The sequence below is a fragment of the Molothrus aeneus genome, chromosome 12 (genome assembly GCF_037042795.1).
Source record: "Molothrus aeneus isolate 106 chromosome 12, BPBGC_Maene_1.0, whole genome shotgun sequence".
Lineage (NCBI taxonomy): Eukaryota > Metazoa > Chordata > Aves > Passeriformes > Icteridae > Molothrus > Molothrus aeneus.
Genome location: NC_089657.1, coordinates 5890145 through 5912349, shown reverse-complemented (window position 1 = coordinate 5912349; position 22205 = coordinate 5890145). Strand labels below are relative to the sequence as shown.

General features: G+C 45.2%; 1 protein-coding gene across 1 annotated transcript in view; it reads right to left on the bottom strand.

Annotated features, from left to right (window-relative positions):
• LRIG1 (leucine rich repeats and immunoglobulin like domains 1) overlaps positions 1 to 22205 on the bottom strand; it is a 94068-nt gene that overhangs the window by 48100 nt on the left and 23763 nt on the right. The window contains 2 exon segments of the mRNA XM_066558350.1: positions 5818 to 5892; positions 10440 to 10511. Of these exon segments, the coding sequence (XP_066414447.1) occupies positions 5818 to 5892; positions 10440 to 10511 (147 nt within the window).

Genomic DNA, 22205 nt, shown 5'->3' with positions numbered 1-22205 from the left:
TTGTTGAGTCTGATAACTGTGTGCTTTACTGCTGTTGCTTTTCCAGAAGAAATGATTACTCATTTCCCTGGAATAGCCTCAGATCCTTTGCTATTTCCATGCACTCATGTTATATCTAAAAGCTCAAAGAGGACATGCAAATGATTAGAACAGTTCCAACAGCCCAAAAGAAAAGTCAAAACAGCATCGCATCTCTTCTGGTGCTTGGGAGTACATGATTAATGAGAGTTTCATCCACTAGGAAAGACTCCTGCAGTCTTTGGCCTCAAAAACTTGCAGACTTTACACACCAGAGCCTTAATATGAACTCTGAGCAAAACAAACTTATGAGATGAGTTTCAGAATATCTTATGCCTGTGCATTGCTGCACACTGAACAGCCTGTCAGCATTCTTTTCATTTTCCCTTTCCATATTAATGTATTTCACATCCAAACCCAGAAGCTCAGTAGTATAGCCTGTATAGCCATGCTCTCAGAAAGCAGCTCTCTCCATCTCCAAGGGGAATTACCTAAGCAAACACTGGAGAATTGGCCCCTGCAGACATTACACCATGTAGGTGATGCAAGCAGGGGCTGGGGGTGAATCTGCTCCCACTTATCTATCTCCACCACCTCAGTTCCCAGAGAAAGTTTCCTCTGGGCCAGCAATGAGGAAGGGAGGAGGGCAGTGTGGTTTCTGAGCTGCCCAAGGCACGTCCTGCACACAGGCAGAGCTGCTGACTCCGAGCAGACCCCGCTGCCTCTGACTCATCTGGATTTGGTGCTTGTGAGCACAAAACCTCTTGCTGCGACCCAGATGGAATTAACAGAGTACTCTCCTTATTTCTAATTGTTAGATCATCCCTTTTTAACTCCAGCAAAGATGACTTGCAGATTAAACCCCTTGGGGGTCAAGGCAGTTGTTCTGTTTGTACAGCAATTAGCACAGCAGGATCCCAGGCCACAAATGGCCTCCAAGGCTGTGTCTGTGCTGTCTGTGAGCTCAAACCTCATTCCTCCTGCAAGCCAAACTTCCCAGCTCTCAACACCGCCCACGCAGAGGTTTTTACTCTGGCCTAGCCAGGAACACAAAGTGAGCTCACACCTCGTGTAGAGACCAGCTCAGGCTTGAGCTGAGCTCTAGGAGCAGCAGAGATGGCAGCAGCTCTGAGCTCTTCCCTCTAACAGGGTCACCCTGACAGAGCTGCAGCTGCAGTCCTGATGCTCAACACAGTCTGCAACACCTTAACCTGAAAAGCAAAGATGAAGTGAAGTCACAGATCTCAAGCCCACAACCCCAGCTCCCAGGAAATCTTGCAGAAATGAAGGTATTTGTGAGATTCCACTCAGAGCACAGGCTGCTTGCATTGTTTCAGCTCACAAAGCAAGACACCTTTGTCTTGGATGAAAGCAAAACAGCAGCTCAAAGAATCTAATGGACCACATGGGTTTTCAGAAAGTCTTTGCAAACCCCATCTGACAACACAAGTGAAGCAGTGCAAACAGCACTAAAATAACAGCAGCTTTCCCAAGCTTTCACTGTGGAGGAATGAGGCAACAGCTCAATAGTGCAATCCTGATTCTGCCACACTATGGACTTCCAAGACCGGTCAACTTTAATCTAGTACAAAGGTCTAAGGAGATCCAGAGAAAAATCAAAGTTAGATAAGAAACAAGGGTCACAATTTTAACAATGTGGCTAATTTAACCAGAATTATAAAGAAATCCCCAGCACTTAAGAGGAAAAGCTCTACATGAAACCATGCAAGTCAAATGGAAGAGACTGGCTGAAGTGTTTGACCTGTCTTACCTGACATCCAGCTGGAATAGCACTGAGTACCTCCTTTCCATGAGGATCATGCTGCCCCAACCAGCATCTGAGCTCATCAGCCCTTTTCCAAGCAGTCCTAGCATGTTCCCTGCCACTCCCAGTTTCCAATTCTCCAGTATTTAGTTTTCAAATTTTACATGATCTATTTTGCCTGGGGCACAGCAGATCACTTACCCTTCTCCTATTAGCTCTCTGTTTAATTACAGTTTAATGTGAATTGATCTTTACATTAATGAGTCTGTAAAGAAGATTGATTTTCTTCAAGAGACTTTTCTGCTCAGTTTGGCAGCAGAGTAGTCCTATTGATTTCGCTTTCCCCAGTAAATACACTGCAGTGTCACTGCATCTTCTTGTGAATCAGCTAATCCTATTTCACACTCTTTTGCTCTAAAAATCCCTATTCTGAGTTCCTTGTTATCTGTGCTTATTCAGAGCAAGATGATGGGGCCAAAGCATCTCAAACAGCCCTGCCTGTTGCCACCACACAGCTGACTGCTGTGGGTCACTGTCCCCTTTGTTCCTAAATGGCTGGAGGCTTAAAAGACTTACAGTGAAAGAAATGAAAGTTATTTTCAAGTGTTTAATCTGTTAACTTCCTTAATTCCCAGCCAGCTAAGGATGGGGCAGTGTTATCTGTTTACCATGCTTGCTCCAGAGGTCTGGTTAGCACTCTCCACTGAGCCCTACAGCTGCCCAGCAGCCTGTGGCAGAGGATGCTGGATTAATCAGGCTTGGAGCCAGGGCAGAGGACAAGGATCCACCTCCATCATCTGTCCAAATGCCCCAAAACCCCTCCAGGGTGCAGTTACTCACATGCAGGTAGATGCAGCAGCAAAGACAGGCCCCAGAGTAAGGGCTGAGCTTAGGGGTTTGTAGGAAACCCATAACAACAGACCAGTGCAGGGTTGATTGCAGCTCCTTTAACCTGGCAGGCCTAAGAGGTCTTCCATGCAAGTTAGTGAGGAAGCTGGATATAAACAGACTAAGTTCTGCAAATAAATGGTTTCTTCCATCACCCCTTTCCCCAGCAGATCAGGTAACAGGGTCTCCTCGAGAGCCTTCAGAGTTAACACACTGTAGCTGCACTGGGATGGGAAATCCTCAGCCAAGGGCATGTCAGTGAAAACATCCTGCCATCAACTCCCCAATGTCCAAGTCTAGGAACTGTAACTAAATTACAAATGCTGTGGGAATTGCAGGCAAGGTTCTCCTCTCAGCTATTCCGATGTAATTTCGGAATGAATCCAGACTCGGTCTCTCCCCCTCCCAGCTGAATTTCCTGGCTTTTGTTTGCACTAACAGATGTTTGCATTTAATGTCTGTCTTTATTTGGTAACCCCTACATAGATTATTTTTCCCTTCTGTTCTATTAAAAGCCTTATCAAGTCCCTTATGTTTGCTCTTGCTGAAATGAACGACTCTGGCAATATTTTCAACACGCAAGGCAAACAAACTGATTCTTCGAGGAATAACTGAACTGAACCAAACTCCATGGCACTGTATCAGGACAAAGCATTTTTGGTACATATGTTATGTCTGCATCCATCTGCAGCCTGGGACATCCAAAGGCTTGCAGAAAGCTCTGAGAATTCTCTCTTCAACAGATTCTCACATGCTTACATATATATTTAACTGGCCTTTGGTCCTCATACGTGTGGGGTCAGGCAAGTTTTGGGTGATGGAGACAGGTAAGGAAAACCCAAAAGCAGGGAATGCAAAGCAAAGCTCATTTAAAAAAAAAAAAAAAAAAAAAAAAGGCAAAACCCATAAAAAACCCCACACAACCACCAAACTTTATGGGAAATTTGAGTTTGGCAGTATTGTTTTTCCCAGCCCCAAAATGAGAAAAAGTGTGTTCTGCTGTTTAGGAAGAGTAGGAGATGAAATAACTCATTCAGATGGGATGTTTTGAGTGACAAATATACAACCCTTGCTTTTATAATACATTAACAGTCCTTTGGAAATACTTAACCACATGCAATATACAAAACCTACTTCAGAGGTTTGTGAGGTAAACACACTTCACACATTTCTAAACACTGAAAAAAAAAGGAAATGTATTTATTTTTCTTTAGCGTTAAGAATACACTGTAACACTATACACTTAAACATAAACCAGTTTCTCAGTACACAAGTCTTCATTATGAGTCTTCACCCTGGGTTTGGTTTGGCTGCCTCCCCAATTATTACTTCACAGATTGGAAGGCCAGAAGAAACCAGTATGACCATATCATCTGATTCCTTACATCACACAAGGCTAAACAACTTTACCCACCAATTTGCCCATCAAGCCCATTAACCTAGAGTTGAACTAAAGGTCCATCTTTTAGGAAGCCAACCAATTGATTAAAGACTCCCAAAGATGGAGAAAACTTCACTTCCTCAGCAAATCATTCCAATGTGAGTCAGCAACATTGATTGGAGCAGGTAGTTTAAAACATCATTCAGGTTATTTTTATCTCTGATAAAAATTAAAAGGAAATGCAAGGGGGAAAAGAAGTGGCATTCTCTAATACAAGCTGAACAAAGAGACCCTTCTTGCAGGAGTATGACAGCAGTCTTACAAATCCTGCTATCAGAGTTATTTATGTGCAGCAGCTGAGGAGAGCAATTCAGATTTCTGGAAAGTGATACTAAGCAGGTTTGTTCAGAATCCCATTCTTTTATCATTTGGCTTTGTAGCTTCTCCTTCCTTCTGCACCACTCTGAAATTTCAGAGGAGCCGTAAATCTACTGCCTTCCACAAGTCATTATTCCCCCTTTCCAAACTGCTCATTTCATTTCAGGAATAAAAAACCCAAAGCTCCTGCAATTTGGTTCTTTGCCAACAGCTAAATTAATAGCAAAAAATAACAACAGGGGCTTGTGGAACTCAAGAGCATTTATAGACTTCATGAGAAAGAGAAGCCAATCTGGGGGGCCTAAAACCTTATCCCTGGATGGCAAATTCTATGCAAGCTTTCCATCCATAAATGAGATTTCTGGAGGTCTTTTTCAAAGCCTGGTGCACAGCACAAACGTGGCAGCACAGAAACTCAGCAGATAAAGTCTGCCTCAGACTAAGTCAGAGCCTTTTGAGCAAGAGAGGCCAATCAGCTGGTGGTGTGGTCACAGATGATTTTGTACCACAAGAAGCACCAAATCCATGGAGAACAGAGACACCTGCACAGGGCCATGCAGGCTGGAAGCCACCTCTTGAACTGCTCCAGCACTTTGCTGGAGTCCCTGTTAGCCATAAACACTTCCCAGGAACCTGGGAGGTATCGTGCATACCTCAGCAAAATTCCTCCTCAGTGCACAGTACAAGCAGGCACATGCAAACAATCATATTAGAAATCCACACTCTTCAGATACTAAATAGTTTGATATTTTAGTATTTTATTCCCTTCAGCAGCACCATGGACCAAGATCCTTGGTGGCCAATACACAAGGACTCTCAGGTGTCTGATGCTTCTGTGGTCATCTAAACTACCTAAGTTAGGAACTTCAGACCTTCTGCAGATCATGCTTTACAGTCACTGCTCTCTCAAAAGAAAATGTTAAAAAGAAGTTGAAAGAAATCATAAAAACAGGTCTGGAATGAGTTCCCTAAAAGATAAAGATATGAATACTCTCTGGCTTTAAGAGGAAAGAAGAAATGATCAGAACAGGGCCAGGAATAAAAAGAACAACAAAGAAAATGTAAAATTTAATAGCACAAGTATGACCTAATGGTTGAAACCCAAAGGCAGATGAGAAAGAAGACGTTTTATTCAACCTGTGGAATTTACATAATTTACATTGACATAAGTTACCACTGACCATAAGCACAACACACAACCTCACACAAATCACACTACTCCAGATGACGTTTCTTAATTAAGGTTAATTAATTCTTACATTTCTTAACAAGCCAAAACCCCAACTCTAGAGTCAGCAGGAAGGAGTGTGACACCCATGAAGCTCTCAGAGGCAGCTAAACCCTCCCCAGAGAGAGCCCAGAGCCAGGGGAGGTGACGATGACTTACAGGTGCAGGGAGCGGACGCTGGAAGCAGCAGATCCCAGCGAGGGAATGGCACTCAGCTCGTTGTGGTCCAGCCTCCTGCAAGAAACAGAAATCAAGGTTGAAGGCAAGCAGCCTGTGCCCAGGCCTACAGGAGCAGGGGAGGGCTGGCACTGAGGCAGAAACCTCCATCTAAAGGAGTTTTCTGGACCTGTGCTGGCCACACCTTGCTCTTCAATACCTAAGAGCCACCATCATTGATTCCAACACATTATCTTTATAAGAGCAAGGCTTTTCCCCCCCTGCCAGCCCCTCCCCAAAGTGCCAGGCAGGAAGGCATTGTGCCACAGCCCTCCACTACTGTGTTTCCAGAATCAAACCTGAGACAGGAGAATTCTGCACCTTAAAGCCATGTGTGCCATGGCTCAGGACAGGAATTTAACCCCTTCCCCTGCTCACACCAGGTCAGGGCCTGGGGGCACAACCTAATGGCATCCTCTCCATAGCAGGCCCAGCTCTGGGAATCCCAGAGGGATTTCCCCACAAAGGCAGCAGTGCTGGGCACAGAAATGTCACCAGGCACAGAAATGTCACCAGTCCAGGCAGCTGGGGAGCACAGAGAGCCCCTGGTTAATGGCACCACCAGCACAGACACGTCCCCTGCCAGGGCCTAATGCTTCAAAGTGTTTTTCTGACTGAAAGCAGATCCTTGCCATGTGACTGGCTCTTCCTTGCTTTAAAGAGCCCTTGTTTGTACGGTGAATTAGTCAATTAATTACTGTAACAGTCGCTCGTCTGGCTGCCTGAGAATCACCCAATTTCTCAGTCTTCTCACCCACTCCCCCCTCTCACTGCAGTGATCACAGCCAAGCCCTGGCCAGGCTCCCCAGCACCCCCAAAGCACCCCTGGTCACTCTGGGCTTTCCAAGTGCTCTCCTTCTGCAGAAAATCCTGAAAAGTTCACAATTTGGGTGCAAAGCACAGTATCCCAAGCTGTACAGCCAAGGGTTGCTAAGCCACAGGCATGAGTAGGGGCAATCTTAAATTATGTTGGTTTTTTTTCCCCCCCTCTTCTTTCCTTTTAACACTATTTTTGGCAGGTGGGAGAGGGCAGTGGCACATTTATCCCAGAACTTCCCTTCTGGCTCCTCTGAGAGGAGGCAAGATATTTGATTTCACGAGGAGTTCCAAGCACTGCTGGGATAAAAGCTTTCCTCTGCCTCTGACATTATACCCATGCCTTAAAATGTAAGGGAAAAAAGCCAGATGCATTGCAATTCAGCAAGGAGCTCCACTCTGCAACTAAAAGCTCACTGTTGCTCATATTACAACATGGTCTGGAGCTTCCAAAGGTACAGAGCAAGCTGGAAAGAGCATTAAAATGCTTATTTGAGCATGTTTTCATTAACATCTAACTAAGCATCTTCAGGAAAAGAAGGAGCCTGGGTCAGCTCTGGTTAAGCAGCTCTGACACCAACCAGCATCTAACAACTGGTCAAACCCTCCTCTGACATAAGTGTGATATTCATATATCAGCCTCCTGCCATGGCAGGAATCAGTCAGAAGTGCTTCTCCCACCTCATTTTCTCTCTTGGCTCACAGGCACCATTTGCTGACACAGAGGAGACAGCCAAGCTCTGTATTTGCCTGGGATTTCCCACTCATCTTTCCTTTTTCCCTATGTAAAGGAATTGAAAAATAAAAAATAAAAAAAAGAGGGGAAAAAAAAAAAAAACAAACCTCAAAACAGAGCAGCTGGGCTGAACAACTTTAAAAACTTTCAGTCTCCTTCCCCAGCCCTCACCTTTGACAACACAAACCCTCTGGATGCTGAGGCAGAGGGGGGGCCACCCATATAAAATATTTACAGTCCAGTTGCCAGGCTGGTGTCAAGCTGAAATGGAGCCTGCTCAAAAATAGCACAGCTCTCCAGAGCTTTCAGTGAAAGGCACTTTAGAAAAGAAAAGGTGAGTTGTTTGCAGAGGAATTTTAGCATGATTACTACTTTCTTTGCTACCAATGAGCCTGGAAAGCCTGAGAGCCATGAAACCATCGGTTTGGGGGATTCCATGATCCACATGACCTGAGGAAAGCCCAGAAAGGAGCACAGGGCCCACCCCACAGCAGCACCTTCCATCCATCCATCCATCCATCCATGGAATGAGAATGGATGGACACCAGGGGATTGTCACCAGATGAAGCCACCAAAGGGGATGAGAGAAAGATCAAGTGTCCTGAAGGAAAATAATGTCCCAGTCCAGCCCCTACCCTGAGCCTCCACCACTTATTTCAGAGCAAGTGGGATCACAGGGTTTTGCATCACTTTGAGCCACTAAATTTCATCCTATACAGACTTAAAACTTTTCTAAAAGCTTCTCATAAAGGCCACCAAAACAAAGCACAAAAACAGCTGCCTAAACTGAGGGAGAAGTGTAGGGTAAATTCTGCTCTGACTTTATCACAATCTCAGTAAAGCAAAGCACAGCATTGAAGATAAGGGATGAAGTTTAAATCTTTTGGTCTGCAGTTATTTTCTTGAAATCAAGAGAAAACAAAATGTTTTCAAAATATACCACAGTAATTATTCACATGGAGAGACACACACAGAGTTTTAAGCCTTGTGCAATGCTCAGGAACCACAGACAGCACGTTTGAAGCATCATGGGAGGTTCAGCTCTTATCAATGCTTCTACTATTTGGGGCAATCTCTTTCCCTGAGGGTGCCTTGGTTTGCCCAGCACAGCATGCACAGAGAAACACTGACTTGCTCTCGAGACATGCCACAGCATGATCCTTATTTCATGAATGTTTGTCAAGTGCTTAAAAAAAAACCCTCAGAAAGAAGATGCTCTGGCAATATAGATGTGGTTCTCCTTGTGAAATGAAGTTTATTTCAGTGGTCTGTGGTTTAGCTGTTATTCAAAAGCAACCAAGATTAGTAGATAGGGCTTTTAATAGAGCTTCTCCCTCAGACTGCCTTCCAGGCTCTGCTCCAGACCTCTGCCTCCCCTCCAGTCTCCCATTTCTGACTGCTCCTTTTCCCTCCTACTCACTCTTCTGCTCTCTCCCTATTCCCTAACCCTGCCTTTCTGACACAGCAAGCAGCTCTTATCTACCCATTACACTGTGGCTGCATTACTTATCTCCCCAGAAACCCTGACACCTTTTTACAGCATGGAACTGCTCACTGCTCTACACACACACACAGCACTTTGCTCAAGGGAATTCCCTCCCTGGGGAATCAGAAGCCACACACATTTCCCAGCCTGTGCTCCCTGAAGTCACACACCTTCAGGCACTTCCATGAATAAAAGCTACTGCTAAGCCACAGTCATGTCAGGATAATTCTAAATCAGGGCTGCAATTATTCTTCTTTAAGCACAGAGCAATTTAAGGCTTTCCACAGTGAAAAGAGAAGTTGAGAAAACAGATCCTGCAGGCAGTGCTCTGCTGACCCACATCACTTTCTCTCTAAAGACCGTGCAGAGCTGATTTCAGAGCACTGCAGTCACTTCTGATTTCCATTCCTCACTTACTCATGATTCCCAGCAAGTCCCTACTATTCATGCAAACAGAGGAGCCAGGGGCAATCAGGCCAGGGGAGAGATGCTGCAAGAATCTGCACAGTCCAATCCAGCAGGCATCAGTCAGGGAGAATTCCACTTTTTGCCTATTTAAGAATCACAGGATCTGGCCCCTCCATGAGTGCCAACACTTAATGAAAACAGACAGAGGACAAGAGAAAATGCTTGATAGAGCACAGGAGTGTTTCTGAAAGGAAATGTTTTTTCAGTTTCCCATGAGGCACCAGTAGCTCTTCAAACAGAGCCCAAACCTCAAGTATGCCAGCGATTCACCAGGCAAACACAGCTCATTACCTCAGCCCACTGCCTGCAATCTCAGGCACTTTTGTTTTTAAACCCCAAAATCAGAACTCCAGGAACCCCTGTTAAGGGCTGACAGTGCAGCCCCTCTCTGAGTGAAACTGCTGAGCCTTCTCAGAGATCAGGAGCTTGGAAAGCCTGCAGTTCCTGAAATGGGTTTGTTTTACAGCAAGGAGGGTCTGGCACAGCCACTCAGACCTTCACCAGCTCCTCTGCTCCCCACAAGAGCAGGGGACAGCTCTGCTGGTTTAGCCTCTTCCAGCCACACTTCCAGCAGAGTTTGTTCTGGTTCCAAAAGGAGCAGAAATGTCTGAGAGAGGAGGAGGCACAGTTAAGTGCTTTGTTATCCACTACACTACACCTTTGTTTCCTGGGAGATTTGGGCTAGGTTGGCATCAGGTGTCACAATCCAGGCTGCTGTGCCTTGCTTCAGGGTTATGCTTTCAGCAAGGAGCTTTGTGTGTGCTCAGGTGTGCTCAACTGCTACCTCCAAGCATTGCACAACACCCGGGGAGGCAAACTCCAATGATTTCCAATAACAGCTCTGCTGTTTTAATTGGGATGTTGTGTTCTGCTCATTGATTAGTTTAAAAAAAGCAGCCCAGATACAATATAGAGGGAAAAAAACCTACACACCAAGTCAGACCTGCTCATTCAACTTAGCTAAAGGAAGGTACTGTCTTAGGAAAGTAGATATAATTTCCTCACAGCCCACAAGCAGCCCTGGCAAAACACAATTAAAGCCTTTGAAGGAATACTTACACTTCCTGCAGGTTCGACAGCTCTGCAAAGACAGAAGGATCAATCTCTGCCAACTTGTTGTAGCTCAGGTTTCTGTTAAAATAAAAGACAGTGGGATCAGCAAAATAGTCAGTCACCCTGCTCAGCAAAACAGAGCCATCTTAATTATTCTGGATTGCACTGACAGGGTTTGGGTCTTGGGTTTTTTTTAAAGAGACCTTAAACAGGAGAGCAGCACTTTTCTGCTGAATACACAAGTGAGTTTAGTTCCATGACAAAAATCTTATCTAGCTCTCCCCAAGCTTCTTCTTCTTTTGCATTAGATTAGTGTGGTTTTAATTCGTCTTCATATTACACAATTACATTTATTATTCTACTATTGATTATTTCCAACCACAAAACTAATCACAGATGAATAGGATGTTTCCTGACAAATTAAAGTCTGAACTGAAACAAACCTTCCACTAAATATTTTATAGCTATATTCACACAGGATATTTTTATACCACTGTGTGTTACACACAAAATACACATATGTACACTTGCTATGTGTAAACATAAAATATATTCTACATTTTCTAACAAGATGATGTAATTAGTCTGTCACTACTTTTTTTTAAATCAGTGAATACAGCTTTCAAGCCACAGAGTAGAACACACTTTGGTCCTCAACAACCCCAGCCAACACTTTCCAGCTATCCAACAGTCCAAATCTAAACCTAAATCATATTCTAGCACTGATGGATGACAAATGGGTTGTGCAGCCTGGTGGGAGAGCAGATCTGCCTCACAGGACATCCCTGACTGGAAACACACCCAGAGCTCAACATGCTGCAGGAAGGAACACACTGCAGGAATTGCTAGGGACAGCAAACAGGCAAAATAATGCAAATTAAGTGCTAATTCCAGAAACCACAAGCAAGAGCTTTGCCGTGCTGTGCTGTAGCATCACACAGTGCAACAGCAGAGCCTTCCCTCCAAGATATGCACTCTCAGCACTCCACACAGGACAGGTCAAACCTGCAGCCAGGCACTAACCAAATCAATTAAGACCAAGTGACTAATGATGCAGAAAAGTAACAAGCGCTTTAATTACCCTTCTGGATGCAGTGCTGGCATGTTTCTGTGAGAGCGTAATCTAAAGAGGGAGGAGGCAAATTGATGGGTGGTAGCAGAACAGCAACCACAGTAAATTGTAAGGAAATTGTGAGGGGGACTTCTTTAATTTTATTTTGCTCCACACCCTGCTCTCGGATATTACCCTGGGTAAAATTCAACCCTCCTGCCTCCTCTGCAGGGAGGTTACACCCTCTTACTGCACCCCTGAACACAACACAAAAGATTCATGGCCTGATTTTAGATAAGCCCTCAAACATCGAGCTGCTTATTCAAACCACCAAGCCAGTCTGACTAGAAAACTGGCCAATCTTCCCCGGTTTGGGTTTTTTCGTTGCTTTAAAACTGTGCCCACAGAAAGCAAGCAGGTCTGGAACCCAAACAGGATCTAAGTCACAGAGGCACCCACTGAACTTCTACCAATGCTCCATGGCCCAAGAGCTGGGGCACACACAAAGAAAAGGCAGCTGCCAGAAGAGCACTGATGGAAAATCCCTCCTGAAGTGCTCACACTAACGCACTGCACTCTCTGGCAATGCACACAGAAATCCAGGCTCACAGCAGCCTTGCAAATACCGAGACTTGAAAGACTACAAAGCTTACCAACTTTGCAGGAAGTGATAAACACCTCTTTCAAGCTAAAAAGCAGATATTGATCACCTGCCCTCTTGTAATGCATTTATGGGAAGTCCTCAAAGCGTTCCCCTGCACCAGGGAATCATTTGATGGCTCTCACATCACACCATTCCCCATCATTTCAGCTCTGAAAGCAGCTCCTCGCATCTTGCCCAAAATGTTCAATTTTTTTTGCCAATACCTACTGTGGAAGAATGCTCCACAAATCAGCAACACAGGCTGGCTCTTAACAGAGCCTAGAAGTGAAATTATAGAGGAGTGTAAAACCTAACCAAGCATCTCAGTTTAAAATACACTGTCCTGTAAGCCCCTACTGTCTTTTAAAACACTCAAGAGACCTTTAAATCAATACCAGCCTACAGTAGATATCCATTTCACTATCAACTCAAAGGCATTTATCTAAATAAAAGTCAAACTGCAGTTTAAACTCATAGTGTGTTTGAAAGCCAAGTCCATATTCATAGCACAATTACGAATTAAAGTGCAATTTGCCCACAGATTACATTACTACTTTTTTTTTTTTTAACCACACAGTAAGATCATGCTGAAGCTTGCCCCTGCCTGATCTACAGGCAAAAAGAAAAATACAACAGGTAACGTCCTACAGGCTCAGCACAATAAAGCCAAGACAGAAACACAAGTGACAAACTAAAAGGGGGAAATACAGCCAGACACGATGGTGCATGAATCCATCTGTTTTCATGTATTTCTATGCCTTTTACTGCAGCCAAACTTCACATTTTTTCAGGTAATGTATTTCTCCTCAACACATTCCTCTGCAATAGGCTAAGGGGGCTGTTTTATGAAGCAAGGAACAAGAACACGTGCACCAGAACTGATCCTCCCTGCACTTGCCAGAGGGACCAGATCCCTGGTTTATCCTGTGCTCAAGCACTGAGTGATGCTGACATGAACCTCCAAAGTTCACAAGTGAAAAACAGAGATTTTCATAAATTAAAGGATTTCATGGCCACAGTTTAACATCACCCAAAACGACTTTCTGATTATTGCTGCTGCCATTCAGGACATTTGAACATCAAAGTCACTGCACAAGTAGCTGGCTCTTCAGCTAGCACAGAGAGATTTTGCTGCACCAGCAACAGAAAGACTTCCCAACATCTGCTGCAGAAATGCAGGTGAACTCCATCCTCTTGAACACCAAAGTCTTCAGTTCTCCCCACATTACTCACCCCAACCACCTCACTAAATGCACACTACACTGCTCAAAAATCAGTGGGGAAATGAAACCTAGAAATAGAGTCAGTAAAAAATAAACAGGAGACTTGAAATTACTTAGATATGCCAAAATAAAGTTTACTGAGTTTCTGGCACTAGCTGTATTTTAACTTATATTAAAATACCCAAGAATTTCTAGCCTGAAGCATTAGCAATCAAAGGATGTGTTTCCCAGAACTCTGATCCCCTCACTAGGCAGTGTGTGGCATGCCAGTCACAGCATTTAAGTGAGAGAAAGAATTAACATGTTTCAATAGATAGATCACTGGGACTGGGAGTCAGGAAACCTCTGTCTGTTCCTGGCTCTCTTCATCTCCTGCTGTGTGACCGGGTCATGTCACATCACCTCTCCAGAGCTTTTGTTTCCACAGCCACCCTTTGTCTGTCTTGTCTATTTAGACTGTAAATAAAATTGAGGTAGGTATTGTCTTGGTTTGCCTGATGCTGATGAAATGAGTCCTCAATCTTGGTTGGGCTCCAGTAATGCAAATAAAGAAGGGAGCTCAAAACTTGAGGTCATGGGTGCACAGGATGCTCTCCCACTCCAAAGTGTGGGTCCCAAATGTCCAGCAGTGAATGAAGCACTGCAGGATTTTCATTTCAACCCCACCAGGTTGGCCTCTCTGAGCTGAGCAGACCAGCAGTGGAGGCTGATGGAGATGCCAAGCCTGGGGCACAGCTGTCCCATCACTGAAAGCTGGCACATTTGCTGTTCCTCTGCAGCACAGAATGCATTCCTTCTCCAGGAGCCCTTGGGATGAGGCCACAATTGCCCAATGAATCACCAAACAAATGTTCCTGCCATCGGTTTTCCAAAATGTCTTCCTCAAAGAAAGCCATCGGCTCCCAACACCAAAACCCTGTCCTTTCCAAATCAGCACCTGCCCAGCCCTCTGAGGCATCTCTCACCCCAAGCATCTCTTCAACACCAGAGTATAAAGCATCACCTGCAGTGTTTTATGCCAGTTCCAAGAGCCCATGGCTTTGGTGCATGTTCTGCCCATTTCCTGGCACCTAAACCTGAGGTTAGCTGAGCGCAAAAGTGGGGTTGCCCACAAGCTGCTCAGTGCCCTGCTTCTCTGCATGGGTATGTTGAATTACTCATGGAAGGATATTTTGATCCCTCCAAGGCAACTGTGGAAATAAAACAAAAGCCAACTTATATAAATTCAAGAGCCTGAGCTGTGAAGTTCAGGGACGCTACAAAGATTAGAAGTTCTACAGCTGGCAGAGGAGGAAGAGCAGAACAACCAACCTGAGTGGCCCCTAACATTCAGATTGGTTTTTTTTCATATCATCTTCTATTGAAAAGGAAAAGCTGGTAAATGTTTTTAAACTTTATTCTGATTTACTGGCATGAAAAGTGTTCTGCATATTATTTATCCATTACAGACTTTAAGTCTTCCTTGTACTGGCTAATCCAACAGTGTAGGGTTTTCCCCTCCTGTCACTAAGATGCCCGTGATCAGGAACTGAGAGCCTGTAAAATCAATATGGGAAGGGCCCTGGATCTGTCTTTTCAGTTATTCTAGTCTCTAAATAAGAAAGCAGTGTTTGCCTTCAGCTGGCATTATGAAAGTGGCATTATCACTGAGCTCTGCAGACTGAAGTGAAAGTCTTGTTAAGCAACTGGGTATGCTCAAACTACCTCCCAAAAGAAACAGTGCTGTCAAACAAAGAGTCCTGCTTGCAGTGAGGAGGGACCAGTCAGTTCTTTGACCTGTGAGAGGCCAACCCTGCCCCCTTGGGCAAGGTGCAGGGTAGATCAGGAGTTTATGTTCAAGTTTTGGCCCTGTTTTGGGACCTTGACCAGTGCAGAGAAAAGCCACCTAATTCTCTGTTGAAAACCAGACAAAGGAACAGAGACATACACGGCTCCTGGTCTCTGTCCACCACGATGATGGCTGAATTCAGTTCTGCAAGGTGAAAGTTTCCAACCCTCACATCAAAACCATTTATCTGTCAGTGCAGAAGATTATGTCAAAAGTGTTTCTGCACCTTTTGATGACAGGCACTGGAGAAAAGGAGGATGGCTTGAAATTCTGTCACTGCCAACTGTGGCTTTCATTAAACACTTTGTCAACCGTTGTCATAACACAACTTTTCATTGCTCCTGCACAAAAGGGAGCTGAGGGCCCAGAACAATTGAGCCCTGCAGTAGAAATTCCTTCAGCTCATCTGTTGAAAGATAGCTGCCTAGTCTGCAGCTCACTGAATAGGCACCATCCTCTTCCCACATGTTTGTAGATGGCTTTACAGCCCTGGAATGGAGGCCCCATGCACACTTGAGTGGGTATGAAAAGCATGGCTACAGCTGAATTAGCTTGGGGATGGGGGCCAGGGGAGCAAGAGAGGGAGCACACTGCCCGTGCTACAAGTGTACAGCTGTGCAGGAAGAAAGCACACTCAGATGTCTCTTTTAAACAAGCTTGTGAGGTGCCAGGGAGATGGCAGTGTCCTTGTAAGCAGCGACAGGGGAGCATTAATGCTGAAGCACAAGGCCATCAGAGATTGCATGGATTCAGGTGGTTGTATGGGCAGTCAGGACAGAAAGAAGGAGCTTTAGTCTATTTTTGATTGCTGTGCACAGGACAGGTCCAAAGTCTACTCCCAAGAGCAGCCAAACAGCCCCTGCAGCCTCTTCAGATTAGAGCTGTGCTCCAGTCCCTTCCTCTGCACATGCTGCAGCTCCTCACTGTGCTCCTGTAGTGAGGGGCCCAGAACTGAACCCAGCATTCAACACATGCCCAGTGCTGAGGATGATCACTGGCCCTGTCCTGCTGGCCACACTATTGCTGGTACAAGCCAGGGTGCCACTGGCCTCCTTGGTCACCTGGGCACTGGCTAGCTCATGTTCAGACAGATGTCAACCATCACCTCCCAGTCCTTTTCACCAGGCAGCTTTTCAGCCACTGTGCCCCAGGCCAAGCCCCATTTCTGTTCCAGGGTACCCTGGGTGCTGCCTACAAGTGCAAAGCATCCAGCTTCAAGAGACTCTGAAATGCAGCCCAGAAATGGCCCACAGCAAGCATGGCAAAGAGCTACCTCCTAGAAGGAGGTAATAAGAGCACCAAAACACAGGGCACCAGCAAGGTGGATGCCCCAGATTGCTGCTCTAAGAGCTTTGGAGAGAAGGGGACTCTGCAGGACACAGCACCCACATGGGTGAAGCTGTGCCCCACACTGAGGGGTTCTCTTGTGGCTCAGCTGATGTGCCCACTCAGGCTTTACTTATGGCCTTGTTCAAATTAGCAGCAGCATCACATTGGCTTGGGTTGACAGCCTGCTCATATAAGGGGCTTTATGTGCAGGAGGGAGTCAACTTAAGGGCAGCCCTCAAGCCATAATATGAGGTAATTTGACAGTGAAGACAAACTTTGAGAGGTCATCCAGACACCAAGCAAACTGCACCATGAATCACTCTCAGTCATGACCAGTGATACAGGCTAAAGGAAATTCCTGTAGCATGATCCCCAAAGAATTGATACCATGCAGATGCATGCAGCCATTAATGCAAAGAACACTAATTAAAACCACATCACTGAGAGGTATTGTGCCAGACTACAATTTAATTTAGCATGTGGTTGGTATGATTCAAGAAACTTGGGAATGATCTTACCTTCAAGTGACTTTCTGGGACTTTCAGCCTTGGCCCTTCCTCCTGCTCTGCCAGTCTGCACTCACAACTTGGGGAGCACACAGATCACACATCTGGCCTCAGCTCACACAGGGCTGTAAATGTGAATATCTCTGCCACTGTGGACTGCCAGACTCCAAGAGGCAGCACAGGATGAGCAGGCCTACTGTCAGGGCTGAGGAAAGGCAGGATTCCTCTGCAGGAGCACTGCAAGGCTGCTGGGGCTTCCACATCTCCCACACCAAGGATTTTTACAGGCTTATTTGTCTCTTTCAGCAGAGCAGTGTCAGGTTATTTTAGGCCCTGTTTGGCTTCCACAAATGTGTTTTGAAAAAACCTAGGATCCCACTTCCTCTTATTTTAATAACCTTAGCAAAACTCAAGTAGAGTTCTTGTCTGCCTTTTTCTCTTTTCTTGAAAGATCATCTCCGCCAAACACCCCTGATTTATTTCTCAAGACAGAAGGCTTAGATGCAATTTAATCTACATTATCACACATATATGCAAATACCCCATAACACATGCAGAAATCACCTGGGTAACTCAGGTGCTCACAGACCTCATGCTATTACTCTGCACCATCAGAAGGGACACAAGGATACTCATTTTACCAGAGCTTGATCCTGGCCCTCTCAACAAATTTTCTCAGTGTTTCAATTGCTCCAAAAATATTGTCCCAATTGTTCCAAAAAAGGTCAAGTTTCAAGAAGTGAAGTGATTTGAAGGTCATGCAGTGGTGTCAGTGAGATTCCCCCCAGGCCCCTCTGTTCCCTGGGCACATGGACAGCCCCTCCCAGCAGCTACTCAGGGACTCAAACCAGCACAGGGCAAAGGAAGCAGGAATGACAAGGTATCCAACAATGCTTTTTCTGCTTCTGAGAAGAGCACTGGCCACAGGCACACAGCCTGCAGCCCCTGAGGCTGCTCATCCTCCTGCTGGGGCCACAGGTTCCTCTGCCCCCAGCCAAAGGGAACAGTGAGGATGTGTGCAGGGAACAGGGGATGCTGCAGGGCTCAGGGCAGGATTTAATTGCAGCAATCTTTCTCTGTATTTGCCTCTTCTATTAAGCTGCACTGCCTGAAGGAGAACAATCCTCTCCAAAACACACTGAGGCATCAGCTCCAAGGATTGCATCAAAGCAAAAACACGTTTCAAAGGGGGAATGAGCATCTAAATAAGAATAACTGTATTTAATTTCAAGTAAAGCAATCCTGCTTTGCCACCTGTGACAGGTAAGCAGTTGGAAGGAAAAGCAGGATGTGGAGGGTTTTTTAACCCACAAATAAAACTCCACCCATCATCTGCCCTGACACCTAGAGGGTTTGTTCTGGGTTTATTGCTTTGATTAAAGTGCTAACTACCACCACGAGAAAGACATAGCCCTAAAACCAAAAGCCTGCAGGTTGGTTGCTTGACTGTGTATGAACAAACTCAGCTTTTTCTAATTTGATAATAAATTTCTTTCTTGGTGATTTTGCACCCACAAAGCAAAGCAGTCTCTTAAACCCTGGAGCAATGGCTGGATAGCCCAGCTCAAAACACCAAACAAATTGCTTTTGCTTCCATCACTGCTGTTTTTCTTTGGTAAATCAATAAAGGCCATAACTTCTTTACTAACATTTTCAATTAAGGTTCCCCACTGTGTATTCAACATATTAAACCAATTTATTGACGATTAATAACTATATAATTTACTATACATATCTACCTTAGAACTGCTTAGCCTCCGTTAACAGTAACAAGCTACATTGATAAATCAGCATTAAGTGCTATTTACAGTTTCAAAAATGGCTCCTTTTGCAAAGCAAATATTTTCTTCTGAAAGTTGTGCAATTCTTCACAAGTACTCCCAGCAGATAAACCACGTTAAACCTTTGGCTTTTTTTCAGATGTTTGGGAAGACCCACAGCAGCATGTTGGACTGCTAGCAATCAAACCCTCCCACCACATGACTTTGCAAAATCCAGCTGTGGGTTAGAGTGCAGAGAGAAGAGATAATTCAGAAATTCCTCAAACACTGTTCAAGATTTCCATGATTTTAGAAAACTTCCAAGGTCAACCCTTCAGTAATACTGAATAATCATATTTCAAGTTTTCTCAAAGAACACAGAACTGTAATGTGCTCTGCTCTCTTTGGGATTCAAATGGTTTCAATCCTATCTGCAAGTGTTTCTGGTAAGCTCAGAGACCTTAACAAGCCAAAATTATATTATTCCACTGCTCCAACACCACTTTTTATGAGAAATATTAATTTAGTAAATGCACAACCTGGCACAACAGGTTGCCACTATCCACCACTACCCAGCAACGCCACATCTGCATTGCTGCACACAGGATGGGGGATCCCCAAGCCCTGAGGATGGAATTTCAGCACACAGCTGGCACTGCCCCTTTGCAGAGCCCACTCTGAGTGAGAGCTGGCCATGGCTGGCCCAGTGGCAGCACTGGGCAGGGCCCTGCCCAGTCAATCATTAATGGTGGGGACAGGGCACACAACCCTCTCCCACTGTGTTTGCTCAGCCACTCTCTCTGTCCTGGCTTTTATTAATAGTTAATCAGCAAGGACTGATCTCCCCCCAAAACATGCTTGCCAAGAAGTGGCACCAAGGAATATCTGTGCATTGGTTAAAACTAGTCAGGAGAAGAGTGGGGGAAAACAAGTTTTTAAAAAACCAATGTGCAGATTTTCCCTGCGGCCCAGGCATGGGGGCTCACTCCAGGCTTGCTCCAGCTTCTCCTGCACTTGATGCTGCTTTCCACCCACACTGAGGGGCTGCATCACCTCCTGCTCTCACACAGTGATGGTACCAAAGCGTTTTTAGAGGCTTTTCCCAGAAAGAAGCACTGCTGTCCTGCTCTCTCCCCCTGGCTGGCCACAATACCTGGCTGCTATTCCCTGGTGGCTGCTCCTCCCCAGCCACCCAGGGCATGTGCTGTGCTGTCACCAGGGAAACTCTCAGCAGATGGACTGAAGTGAAGCTCTGCCTCCTCAGATGGGCTGCAGAGTTTAATGGGGCCAGTGAGCAGAGCCAGCACAGCCCACCCAGCTGGAGCAGCCAGGACACAGGCACTGGTCAGCCCTGCCAGCTCTGCCTCCTCTCCTCCCCCTGCAGCAGTGACTCTGATCTCACACAACACCCGGGCAACTCTGCAGCTCTGCACACTGGAATAAAGCCCTCTCTGATCGGCCCAAGTGGAATTACAACCCTATGCCCCACCATAAACTCACTCAGTTTGAAACCTACCAGAGCAAGGACATTCCTGGCACCTTCCAGTGCCACGGGCTGAAACTGAGAGCTTGGCCAAATCCAAACATTTTGTGTGTGGAAAGGAATGATGTATATAACCCCAAACCATCTCAAGGACTAGTTAGCTACCCAAGGGCTGTCTGAGGCTGGCAGCACTACATGGTGCAGGGCCAGCTCTAATCCTCCAGAGGTGTGAGGAACACATGGCAGACAGCTCTCCATTTCCAGCTTAAAAATAGTTCTTCTCTGTAAGAAAGAACAGCATTTAAGGGCAAAACCTGAAGATTTTAAGCTAAAAAAACCCCAAAGCTGGCCAACCTGGCTGGAGGTGTATGGTTTACACAAGCATCCATCCCCTTTCCTTTTGAGTAATCAATGTCCAATCATAATGCACTTCCACTCCAAGCACTTTCATACTGCCAACAAAGCACCAAGCAATTTAATGGATTTCTAACCCCAAATTGGAAGCTGTACTACATCCAACTGATCCAATTTGTTCAGCCTTAGAGGAAGCCTCGGGAACAAAATGCTGGAAATCAAACCACATGCACTGATAACATTACAGAAATAGATACACCAAGAAGCAAATGTTCTGTCCCTTCTATCTGACCTCCAACTTGGTTTAATTGACCTTCAAGATGGAAAAACTGCATTTAAAACAAGCCATTTCCACTTAGATCAAGAGTAATACAAGTGTGAGTGAGTGTATAACTGTGTGTGTGAGTGTGCTCTATAAAAAGCACTTTCCTACCTCGCTGTTAACATCAGGGTCAGCTGTCAGAACAATCATTCAGACTTTTTTGGCATAACTCCTGTATTGGTTTTTGCCCCTGGGACAGCAGCAATGTCAAAGCAGATGGAGCTGAAGCTCAAGTCTCTGCCCAAGGAATGCCATAAAATCATTGAGGGAACAATTGAACCTATTGCTGCTTTACATGCCAGCCTTAACATTCCTTACATACAGCACAATCTGACATGTGTGCATTCATGCCTAAATGACTGACACGTGTACATGACCTTCATGTAAACACAAACACATGCATGTATGCATGAGGCAATACAATTACAGTGATTGCACAGCTAGAAAGGCTTTATCAGGGGAGTTTGGGACAGCTGCACAACTTACAACTGAGTTGTGAAGAGTGCTAGTAAAACATCTTTATAGCACTCTGCCCCGGCATATAATGTCACATCTTTTACAGAAGCACTATTTTAAAAATCTTTGAGAGCTTTACAGCTTTTATTGGTGCTGTTTTTCGGCTCCTTCCACTTACAAAGCCAGATTTCTCTATTCGTGCAACTCAGACTGCAGAAAATCTCAGAAGGAGAAAAAGTTATAGGCAATTAAATTTTAGAAAGTCCTTCAAATGAGCTTGCCCTTCCCCAAGTCTGGTATCTCAGAACTTTGCAGTATTAAAAGTCAGTCCTTATTTCCACTGGCTGCAGTTTTTCACTCTTTGGATCTCTCAAACTTTCAGGAGTCCTGAGCAAATGGGGCTCCAGGCAGAGCCAAGGGGAAGCAGCTGCTCCTGAGCCCACGTTTGCTCCTGCTCCCCACCTCTGTTGGGGGCCACTGCAGCTGAGTTTGAACCCTGCATTAGCATCAGTCAGGCACCAAAGCTCTCGTTCAGATCACAAAGGTATTTTTTCATCTACTTCAAAGGGCTCTGATGTACTTTGCTGGATGGATGCCTTGATTTATTATTCAATGAACTCCCTCGGATTTGCAGAGTTTCTCAGCTAAAGGCATCACAGCTAATTCAAAGGGAATGTAGATGTAGTCAAAGAACAAACTTTCCCTTCTATAGATTTTTATCCTTTCCACATTGCAGAGGGGAGGGGAACATTTCCCAGTTCTTTTACTATGGGAAACAATAAAGAACCCACTCTCCCTGCAAAATTGCTGGATTCAG